The following is a 12181-nucleotide window of genomic DNA, read 5'->3' on the forward strand; positions in this document are numbered from 1 at the left end:
AGCTGATGCTCTCATGCATGCTTCAGTGTTGCTTGCCTCGAAGCAAGCATAGAAGTGATTTAGCTCGTCTGGTAGGCTTGTATCACTGGGCAGCTCGTGGCTGTGCTTCCCTTTGTAGTCTGTAATAGTTTTCAAGCCCTGCCACATCCGATGAGCATCAGAGCCGGTGTAGTACGATTCAATCTTAGTCCTGTATTGACACTTTGCCTGTTTGATGGTTCGTCGGAGGGCATAGCGGGATTTCTTATAAGTGTCCGGGTTAGAGTCAATAGTGTCAGCTCTACCCTTTAGCTCAGTGCATATGTTGCCTGTAATCCATGGCTTCTGGTTGGGGTATGTACGTACGGTCACTGTGGGGACGACGTCATCAATGCACTTATTGATGAAGCCAGTGACTGATGTGGTGTACTCCTCAATGCTATCGAAGAATCCCGGAACATATTCCAGTCCTGTAGCTTAGCATCTGCGTCATCTGACCACTTTTTTATTAACCGAGTCACTGGTGCTTCCTGCTTTAGTTTTTGCTTATAAGCAGGAATCAGGAGGATAGAGTTATGGTCAGATTTGCCAAATGGAGGGCGAGGGAGAGCTTTGTATGTGTCTTTGTGTGTGGAGTAAAGGTGGTCTAGAGTTTATTTTCCTCTGGTTGCACATTTAACATGCTGGTAGAAATTAGGTAGAACGGATTTAAGTTTCCCTGCATTAAAGTCCCCGGCCACTAGGAGCGCTGCCTCTGGATGAGCGTTTTCCTGTTGACTTATGGCCTTATACAGCTCATTGAGTGCAATCTTAGTGCCAGCATCGGTTTGTGGTGGTAGATAGACAGCTACAAAAAATATAGATGAAAACTCTCTTGGTAAATAGTGTGGTCTACAGCTTATCATGAGATACTCTACCTCCGGAGAGCAAAACCTTGAGACTTCCTTAGTACACCGTGTGGTATTAGTATTGAATGGATTTGTCTTTTCAAAGGCAGACCAGCTGGTATTATGTTACTGTATGCTGTACACTACGTTGCTTGTATAGTAGACTCATAAATCATCCACACGTCTCTGGTGTGTATGTGTTATTCACTGTGAACCGTCTAATAACCCGAAAGCCATCGCTATAGAAATAGCTAATCCTGAGGTGTTTAAAGTCTCACAATACTAGCAAAACACACTTCACTCTACAGGGATAATAAAACTCAATGATCCTAATTGTAACCCTAATCTATGGAACAGACAGAATTTGTACTTAAAATTGTGTTTTTTAGACACAAGTGCAAACTATATAGAGAAGGCCATTCAAGGAGTTGGTCTGATGGTACCCTCTGATGTCATCGGCCTCCCACCTTGCTTGTGGAACAAAACAGAGGAGCAATGGAAAACAAAAGAGGAAAGGCCTGCCTGCCCATGTCATGAGGATACCTGGACCACCAATTGAGATGTGCCTTTTGTTAAGTAAATCAGATGATACATTAACTGAAAAGGAGACTGGAGTGCAACTTTAGATTGCTATAACCCTTTTATTACCATACATGAGTATGTCAATTTCTGGACCATTTCTGGACCATTTCTAGACAGTAACTATGACGCACAGCCAGAGGACAAGACTAGTGTACCTTGGATGCGTTACGAGCATGGATTATGGGTCAGCCTGGTGAAACGACCCCTCTTTATGTCTACATGTAACTAGTGTATTCATTAGTGCACTGCACACCTTGGCAAAACATAGCAAAACATTTTGCTACGGAAAATGAAAACAAGGCTTTCTTATTGGACAAGCTCAGGTAGTCGTCCCTTCCTGTTACAGTCTTTTTTCTCCCGTTTGACGCTGTATTAATACGACCCTGGTGTAACAGGTTAACAGAGACAGGAAGGAGATGGGTCAGGGGCCTGGCTTTGAAGAATAGGCTCTTTGTGTGTTTGCAGTCAGTCAGACAGGAGCTGGATGACGGAAATATTTGAATCTTGTCAGAAGCTATACAGTATCCAGACCAATGTTATTAACAGATGTTGGAGAGGAGGGTCTGAGACTGTTTCCTGTCACAGTTCTCTAAGAAATGCTATTTCATTCACTCAGCTCCTCCACAATGGGAGGACATGCACGCCAATGCATGTATGCACAAGTGCACGCAGGTTTGCACACACACACATACAGTGCCTTGCAAAAGTATTCATCCCCCTTGGCGTTTTTCCTATTTTGTTGCATTACAACCTGTCATTTAAATGGATTATTATTTGGATTTCATGTAATGGACACACACAAAATAGTCAAAATTGGTGAAGTGAAATGAAAAAAATAACTTGTTTCAAAAAATAAATAACAGAAAAGTGGTGCGTGCATATGTATTCACCCCCTTTGCTATGAAGCCCCTAAAAAAGATATGATGCAACCAATTACCTTCAGAAGTCACATAATTAGTTAAATAAAGTCCACCTGTGTGCAATCTAAGTGTCACATGATCTGTCACATGATCTCAGTATATATACACCTGTTCTGAAAGGCCCCAGAGTCTGCAACACCACCAAGCAAGGGGCACCACCAAGCAAGCGGCACCATGAAGACCAAGGAGCTCTCCAAACAGGTCAGGGACAAAGTTGTGGAGAAGTACAGATCAGGGTTGGGTTATAAAAAAATATCTGAAACTTTGAACATCGCACGGAGCACCATTAAATCCATTATTAAAAAATGGAAAAAATATGGCACCATAACAAACCTGCCAAGAGTGGGCCGCTCACCAAAACACACGGACCAGGCAAGGAGGGCATTAATCAGAGAGGCAACAAAGAGACCAAAGATAACCCTGAAGGAGCTGCAAAGCTCCACAGCGGAGATTGGAGTATCTGTCCATAGGACCACTTTAAGCCGTACACTCCACAGAGCTGGGCTTTACGGAAGAGTGGCCAGAAAAAGAAATTTCTTAAAGAAAAAAATAAGCAAACACATTTGGTGTTCGCCAAAAGCCATGTGGGAGACTCCCCAAACATATGGAAGAAGGTACTCTGGTCAGATGAGACAAAAATTGAGCTTTTTGGCCATCAAGGAAAACACTATGTCTGGCGCAAATCCAACACCTCTCATCACCCCGAGAACACCATCCCCACAGTGAAGCATGGTGGTGGCAGCATCATGCTGTGGGGATGTTTTTCATCGGCAGGGACTGGGAAACTGGTCAGAATTGAAGGAATGATGGATGGCACTAGATACAGGGAAATTCTTGAGGGACTGGGACGGAGGTTCACCTTCCAGAGGAGACAATGACCCTAAGCATACTGCTAAAGCAACACTTGAATGGTTTAAGGGGAAACATTTACATGTCTTGGAATGGCCTAGTCAAAGCCCAGACCTCAATCCAATTGAGAATCTGTGGTATGACTTAAAGATTGCTGTACACCAGCGGAACCCATCCAACTTGAAGGAGCTGGAGCAGTTTTGCCTTGAAGAATGGGCAAAAATCCCAGTGGCTAGATGTGCCAAGCTTACAGAGACATACCCCAAGAGACTTGCAGCTGTAATTGCTGCAAAAGGTGGCTCTACAAAGTATTGACTTTGGGGGGGGGGGGGGGGGAATAGTTATGTATGCTCATGTTTTCTGTTTCCTTTGTCTTATTTCTTGTTTGTTTCAGACCCAAAAATATTTTGCATCTTCAAAGTGGTAGGCATGTTGTGTAAATCAAATTATACATACCCCCAAAACATCTATTTTAATTCCATGTTGGCATAAGGCAACAAAATAGGAAAAATGACAAGGGGGGTGAATACTTTCGCAAGCCACTTCAGAAAGTATTCATACCCCTTGACTTATTCCACATTCTGTTGTGTTACAGCCTGAATTCAAAATGTATTAAATTGTTGTTTTTCTCACCCATCTACACACAATACCACATAAGGACAAAGTGAAAACATGTTTTCAGACATTTTTGCAAATTAAAAAAAATGCAATACATAAATATCTCATTTACATAAGTATTCACACCCCTGAGTCAATACATGTTAGAATCACCTTTGACAGCAATTACAGCTATGAGTCTTTCTGGGTAAGTCTCTAAGAGCTTTGTACACCTGGATAGTACAATATTTGCACATTATTATTAAAAAAATTCTTCAAGCTCTGTCAAGTTGGTTGTTGATCACTGCTGGACAGCCATTTTCAAGTCTTGCCATAGATTTTCAAGTCGATTTAAGTCCAAACTGTAACTAGGCCACTCAGGAACATTCACTGTCTTCTCAGTAAGCAACTCCAGTGTAGATTTGGCCTTGTGCTTTAGGTTATTGTCCTGCTGAAAGGTGAATTTGTCTCCCAGTGTCTGTTGGAAAGCAGACTGAACCAGGTTTTCCTCTAGGATTTTGCCTGTGCTTAGCTCTATTCCATTTATTTTTATCCTAAAAAACTCCCTAGTCCTTGCCAATGACAAGCATACCCATAACATGATGCAGCCACCACCATGCTTGAAAATATAAAGAGTGGTACTCAGTGATGTGTTGTGTTAGAATTGATCCAAACATAACGATGTGTATTCAGGATATAAAACTGATTTCTTTGCCACATTTTTTGCAAACAGGATGCATGTTTTGAAATGTTTTTATTCTGAACAGGCTTCCTTCTTTTCACTCTGTCATTTAGGTTAGTATTGTGGAGTAACTACAATGTTGTTGATCCATCTTCAGTTTTCTCCTATCACAGCCATTAAACTCTGGAAATGTTTTCAAGTCACCATCGGCCTCATGGTGAAATCCCTGAGTGGTTTCCTTCCTCTCTGGCAACTGAGTTAGGAAGGACACCTGTATCTTGGTAGTGACTGGGTGCATTGATATACCATCCAAATTGTAATTAATAACTTCTCCATGCTTAAAGAATATTCAATGTCTGCTTTTTTTTTTTTACCCATCTACCAATAGGTGCCCTTCTTTGTGGTTAAATCTGTGTTTGAAATTCACTGCTGGACTGCGGGACCTTACAGATAATTGTATGTGTGGGGTATAGAGATAAGGTAGTCATTCAAAAATCATGTTAAACACTATTATTGCACACAGTGAGTCCATGCAACTTATTATGTGAATTGTTAAGCACATTTTTACTCCTGAACTTATTTTGGCTTGCCATAACAAAGGGGTTGAATACTTATTGACTCAAGACATTTCAGATTTTCATTTTGAATGAATTAGTCAAACATAATTCCACTTTAACATTATGGTGTATTGTGTCTAGGCCAGTGACACAAAATCTCAATTTAATCCATTTTAAATTCAGGCTGTAACAACAAAATGTGGTCAAAGGGTGTGAATACTTTCTGAAGACACTGTACATGCACACCTATGCATGCACACTCCTGGAGAGTGAACACAAACCTTATAATCAGATTTTTCAGAAAACAGTTGTTTTAATAATGGTAGAGATCTTTTTACTGTAGTACAAAAAGCATATACTTTACAGTACAAAGTACAAGCCATATGAAATTCCTTTAGAAATACAAAAATAAATTGCTCAATACACAACATATAGTACAAAAGTATGGTGTACCATCTCATTCATCCATGTACAGAACTGTACACGTTTTATTTTTTAAACGCTAGATGACATTGCCTGTTTAAATGTAGAAAAATATACATTCAGGTCCATAGACTGTATAGGAAAACCCTCTCTAATGCCAGTAATAACGGATGTGTCGATAGGTTTGTAACTTATAATTGCACTGTATACATCTGTGTATCTTTCCACTTTAATCTTGATTTATTGCGTACAAGCACGTTCTTGTCTAACGTTACCAAACAGCCAATGCAGCTGCATGACGACGACTAGCAGGTTAGGATTTACGTAACCTTGTTTGCATAGATGTAGCCATTAGGCCTGTGACCTGTTGTTTTATTGGTTCTAACATGGTCTTCAAATCAGAGACCCCCAAGTGCAAGAGATGGTTCTTATCGATACAATAACACAAGAGGAACATGAAGTGAACATGACTGCATGAAGTCCATCGCTGATTAGAGCTTTAGGTAGTTGGGTTCATGGTGACATTCTTATTGTAGTGGATGTGATGTCATTTAAAATATGAATTCCAACCAGGAACCAACAAAGGTAGTTTGTTGTCACTAAAACATTGTGGAGACTTTCTCCTCCAATTATCATCTTAGTCACAGATGGCTGGTGGCACCTTAATTGGGGAGGAGGGGCTTATAGTAATGGCTGGAACAGAATGAATGGAACAGTATCAAACTTGGTTTTTTTGGGTTTTAATACCATTCCATTGATTCTATTCCAGCCATTATTATGAGCCGTCCTCCCCTCACCAGCATCCTGTGATCATAGTATTGTTTGACTTCTCCCTCCCACGTCCCACAACGTTTAGGTGCATGTGTCGGTTTCCATTCTGTGTTTGTATTTTAAAGAGCAACTGGTGGGTGGACAACACACCATCCACTTCCTGTATAGGCTTCTGTTTGGGCACACTGTGTAGCTGTATGGGGTTATCACAACCGGAGTCTCGGGCCGCATCCCAAATGTCAAAAGTAGTGCAGTATATAGGGAATAGGGTGCCATTTGGGACACAGACGGGTACAACATGGACCTTCGAGCCAGCGAAGTCCAGTTGTCCACAGGCATATTATCATCATGTCCATATTATGCCCTCTTTAAGGCATTTAAAACAACAAAAAAACATATAAAACGTTGGGTGAAGTAAACCGATGCACACTCGCCACAACAACTCAACATGGTTGGAATGTCCAGTTTACAGTCTTTAGTTACAATAGTCTTTTAGTTCTAGAACAGAATGTCCACTGTTTTGACACTTAGCAAACTATAACATGGAATCTAAATCCATGGCTTTCAATGGTCTCTCAATGCAGAGTTAACTTAGTGCAAATGAGATATGGAAGGTTTTTGTGAATAGTTATGGAAGATTTCTTCCACCTGGCTTGATGTTTTGTAATTATTCTTACAACATCAGTCCTTTGATGAGGTGATCTTGCTGCAAGCGCACCACTACAGACTTGCTGAAGCGAGAGATATGTCTAAACTTGATGCTCTCATCAAAAACACATGTAGCAGTATCTGTCGCAATCACAGATCATTCCCCTGTCTTTTTGAGGGTTTGCTCCTATGCTTAGTTCATTGGCCAGAAGAGTGCTATAGATGTAGGCTAGTCTGCAGGAGGCCATCGGAGTGGAGTTGCCAAACAGGAAATGATGCAGTTTTCAGGTGGCCATATTGAGCACTCCTGTTGTCCACCACTTCAATAGGAAGCTCACTCCATAGAAATAAAATTACTTGCAGGGACAAAGCCCTATGGTTTACTCTCTCAAACACAGAGCTGCCCATAGGATCCCTCAGGCCTGTCTTATCAGGAAGCCATACGGAGCACTTATGTTGTCCATCTTCTATAGGGAGTTCCCTGTCCATCACAGAGATATCCACTGTAGGCTCTTTAGACCTTGAAGAGCTTGGGGTAGAGAGCCTTTATGGGTGACTGAGCCGTGATGATGTTCCCAGAGGAGATCGTCGTCTCCAGGCCTTCCAGCTTCTGCGATGCCACCTCCGTCTTACTGAAGCTACACTCCAGGAACGGCACCCCCATCCTCTTCACCTGCCCGTCCTTGGTTATGAGACACGGGCGGCAGAGCAGTTTTAAAATGGCGCGACGCATGTCTTTGCTGGTCAGGGTGTATATTACGGGGTTGAGGAGCGAGTTCACCATGGCAACGCCCAGGAAGTAGTCTGCCTTGAGGAGCAGTCGGCAGTGGCGGGCGGGGCAGAATGAGTCTAGGCCGAGGAGGAGGAAGAGCGGCAACCAACAAGCGATGAAGACGCCGAGGACAATAGTGACCGTCTTGAGGAGCGCCATATACTTCTGGGATTTCCTGGCGAGGCCTTTGCGAAGACTTCCCTTTGCACCTCCGAGGCGTTGGCGCTGGGTGTTAGTGCGCACGATACGGAAGACGCGGGCGTAGAGAACGACGATGGCGAGGAGCACACCGCTGAACACGGACACGCAGCACAGGATATAAGACTTGGCGAAGAGCGGGAGAACCGTGGAGCACCGGTCCAGACGACCCATACAGTTCCAGCCCAGGACGGGGAGCACCCCCAGCAGCCCTGCTAACGCCCAGCTCCCCCCGATCAGAGCCAGCATCCGACCCTTCTTCGCCCCGTGGTACGGTTTCATTGTCACCATGGTAATGTGGCGTTCTATAGCGATGGCCAGTAGGCTGATGACGGAGGCGGCTAATGTGATAAAGACGCCTCCTTCCCTCAGAAACCAGAGTATTGGAGTTAGTCTCAGTGTATTAGGACCCGACATGATGATATTGGCCATGTAGGTGACACCGGCCAGCAGATCCGACAGAGTCAGGTTACCTAGGAAGAAAGAATTGAGAATTAATGGAATTGCATATGGTGGAAAAAATGTAATATTGTAACATTACATTTTTGGAAGTTATATACAATATAGTCATAGTAATAAAGTTGTCCTCTGCAGAGAGGGGAGTGGATGTAGCACAAAAACAACAACAACAACAACAGTTACCTAGGAGATAGTACATGGGCAGGTGGAACTTCTTATTGGTCCAGATGGCTATTAGAACCACAGCATTCTCCAGGATGATAAGAAGACACACTACCAGGAAGGCTATGGCTTCAGGTTTTAACCCCTCACGATACCGGTCTGTCTGGAGCTTGCCTGTGTAGTTGTAGTGGGTCACAATGACATCATTGTTCTGGTAATCCCAGAAGAATTGGAGCAGGCTTGGAGAGGAGGAGGTGTTGGTGGGTAGAGAGTCTATAGATTCAGTGGGGAAGGCCCCAGTGTAGACAGCACGGGAGGCTTCCATCTCCATGCTTCTGTACAGTTGGTTAAGTCTTCTTTAGTGAACTCTTTGGAAAACTCTTTAATACCTTATTCTAGGTATTAATTAACGCATAGTTGAACTTGTCATGCTTCAGTTACCGGTCAATACCAGTTGGTATGGGAACTCTCTGTGGTATGGAGGCACTAAGCATCAGAGTTGAGTTCTGAAACTCACACCTCCATAGAATGACAGAACTATAATCCAATAGACACATGTAAAGGAGATGTTAGATGCAGCTGAGCCAGGTAGTCTTGGTTCTATTTCCCCACCATGTCGCTGATCACAGGTGTTATGCTTGTCACTGACACCAGGGGGTGCTCATGTGCTCTGTTTGGAGGTCTTGACTGAACTGCTTATTGTCCAACTCCTGTGAATTGAATAATACAGACGACATTAGGGTGAGAACAGTACAGTAAGACTATAATTACAAATACATAATGAAAAACAAAAACAAAATAACTAACCATTTATCTACATTCACGAACATTTCAATTAAAAGTGCCTTAAAACGTTTGCTAAAGTGACTAATTCTGCATTAAACATTGGGCTTATGGGGAGTGTGGAGCAGAGTCGACATTGTGATAGCGACACATGCACTTAGTTTAAAACACAGTGACAACACCACTTGGTCTAAAAGTTGACTGAGCTAGCGAGTACCTAAAAAGAGGCCATGTGAAATGTGTCAAGCACTTTCCTTAACTACCTTAATTATGTTAAAGAGTGAGTCAATCATGATAACGATATTAGACATTCATCGTCATAACAGTGCGTGCGTAAAGTTGGCACATGAGGCCACTTTCAACCGCCAGCGTCATCATAGCACAGTCGGGGTGAAATGTGAGTGGGTTGGAATACATTTGAGTTGCACATGTTTCCAGAACGAAATCAGTGTAAAATGTATGGAATTTAATCTGGAATGCATTTACTTTCATACATAATGCCTTGTCAAAAGAAACTAAAACCAGAGTGGTGAATGTATTTGATCAGACAATGTTTATGTTAGAAAACCATTAAGTGTGATTCGGGTCGCATTCCTTTGAGTCTTGTGTCTTGAGAAGGGATTTCTTTTTCTCGCCTTGAGTCATATGTTAACATTTAACAAATGGTCTTGTCTGGAAACGTTAACTCAAATTCAATCTGTAGCCAATGAAATTGGGGCAACAAACTTGAAGTTCCAAGGTTCAAACCATAGAATTGGTATTCTGAGTGAGTATTCTGTTTCAAACAAACTACTAAAAAATGCATAGCCTACACAAATTCCTCAATATAGCCTGGATATAATAGGATAAATATAGAGAAGTCTGTAACTGTTCTTAGAAATAATATGATAATGACAGCTGTTGTATCTCACTGCACATTGCCATGGAATTACAATCCAGTAATCAAAATTGGTTCAAAGACATATTTTCAACGTCTTGTGCTCATAGGCCTACATTTCCAATTCAGCCCATTGACCGGTAATTACCCCAATCACATCAGAGCTTTTTCAGAACTGATCCGATTGGTCAAAAGATTGGACTGCCTGTCTAAACCCAGCCTAATTGCCGTACGCTGATTACCCCAATAATGTATCATTGGGATGGGCATGGGCTGTAAAGTTCTCACGGTCCACAGACCAAAAAGGTGTTTACTGCCTGTGCATTCCACATATAATGGTATAGGCTACATACATGTCAAACGAAATCTAATAAACAAAAATAAATAGGATTAAACCGAATTTAAACATGTTCTGAGAAGAGATTCAGCACACTGCAGACACCTTTATCTTTTCCAACAGACGTAAAGCAAGATGCAATTTGTGCGCGTAAAAGCAACGCATCCATTGACCGCGTAATGGTAAAAAACTTTCTATTTACATAGACCAGCACTACGACATTGCATCTGTGAATACAGATATTAAATAAACCTACCTTGAATATTATTTGGAGAGGTCTTATCTATGCGTTGAAGAGAATCCACACTAACCACAGCACAAAAGAGAACTGACAAGCAAGAGACCGGAGCAGCAGAACCTAACGTGAAACATCCAGGGGGGTTGGTCTTAGCTCTCTCTCTCTCTCTCTCCACATTATCCAATGATGTTTTTGGACTCAATTCAACATTTAAAGCTACAGGGGGCAAGCAGTACAGGGAGGAAAAAGTGAGGGGCAAGAGAAGAGGATATTGTCGAAGATTCGTGGTATTGTGGTTCTTTGAATTTTTTTCTCCATAGAAATACAATGAATAGAATAGACCCACAGAACATTTGGCTGGATTCTATAGTCTAATACTCATTTGATCATTTATTAGGGTACGTGTTTCATGGAGACAGGACACATAAAACAGTTTTATATCTCTGGCTTGATTATAGTAGGTAGTTACTGTTAACCTCATCTGGAAGCGTAAATAAATTCCCAATGTTTATGTAGTGTTATAGACTAGCCTAATTCCAGGGTAACATGCTCAGACCTGCTATGTGTTATCACCTGCCAAACCGCTCCAGGCATTGGCTACAGATTGAACCAGGTCTGTTAACACGTTGAGAGTGCCTGGCCAACCACTGTAATGTAATGTTCCATGATTGGGATGTCTGGCTTAAAGCATGTATCATACACGTGTGTGTGGGTGCTTACAAATACTTGGATACAGAGCTGTGCACATACCTTTGGAGAAGCAGGTGCTCAAAGACACTCATCCCACTGTAAGCAAGCTACCTAGCCTAAGCTACTGCCCACAGATAGGGCAGTATATGGGCTATCAGCTGATCATATTTATTTATTTATTTAACCTTTATTTAACCAGGTAAGCTGATCATAGCAAATGTAGATGATGTAGGCTAAATCAGCAAGCTAACTGTTATCTAAGCTGTTGTAACAATTGAACTCCTCTGCTAACATCAGCTTTTGTTGGCCTACTTAAAAACCAGTCTAATTGAACCCTTCCCAGACCGTGAGAGACGACATACAACTTAAAAAGTAACCAGTGTGCCACTACTCATACTACCGCTAGGCGCCAGTAGATTCTGCTTGTGCAACAGCAGGAGGATGGAGGCAGAAGAGCGGGGAGGGGGAATTTTCCAACATTAGAAAACGAGATAGTAGCTAAATTGATGGGAAATTCTTTACAGAACAGGAATGCTACCAATCTAAAAGAGCACTTTTCTCACAGAGCCCCTAGAGTCCTATCTGTGGATGTGCCTGCTTGGATCCACACACACACACAGCTAAAGGGAAGGGAAAGGGGATACCTAGTCAGTTGAACAACTGAATGCGTTCAACTGAAAAGTGCATTTAACCCAAACCCTCTGAATCAGCAATGTCTTACTATAATTGTAAGGACTTTTTGGGGACCAACAACCCCAACCCACAAATTT

At 42.2% G+C, this 12181-nt stretch overlaps 1 protein-coding gene across 1 annotated transcript; it reads right to left on the reverse strand.

Moving 5' to 3' along the window:
• Window positions 1-5170: 5170 nt before the first annotated feature.
• s1pr5b (sphingosine-1-phosphate receptor 5b) lies at window positions 5171-10813 on the reverse strand. The gene is made up of 3 exons (XM_084199336.1): window positions 10740-10813; window positions 8508-9196; window positions 5171-8338 (listed from the first exon to the last, which is right to left on the reverse strand). Exons 2-3 carry the CDS (start codon window positions 8815-8817, stop codon window positions 7410-7412), a joined length of 1239 nt encoding a protein of 412 aa, XP_084055462.1. The 5' UTR covers window positions 8818-9196; window positions 10740-10813; the 3' UTR covers window positions 5171-7409.
• Between the last annotated feature and the right edge of the window lie 1368 nt (window positions 10814-12181).

Source organism: Coregonus lavaretus (assembly GCF_964263955.1).
Source record: "Coregonus lavaretus genome assembly, contig: HAP1_SCAFFOLD_255, whole genome shotgun sequence".
NCBI lineage: Eukaryota > Metazoa > Chordata > Actinopteri > Salmoniformes > Salmonidae > Coregonus > Coregonus lavaretus.

Bases quoted from the DNA above. Each gene is read 5' to 3' on its own strand.
- s1pr5b (XM_084199336.1), bottom strand. From the start codon at position 8,817: ATGGAGATGGAAGCCTCCCGTGCTGTCTACACTGGGGCCTTCCCCACT. The intron at 8,339-8,507 runs GTAACTGTTGTT...CTTTCTTCCTAG, and splicing joins GCCCATGTACTATCTCCTAG to GTAACCTGACTCTGTCGGAT.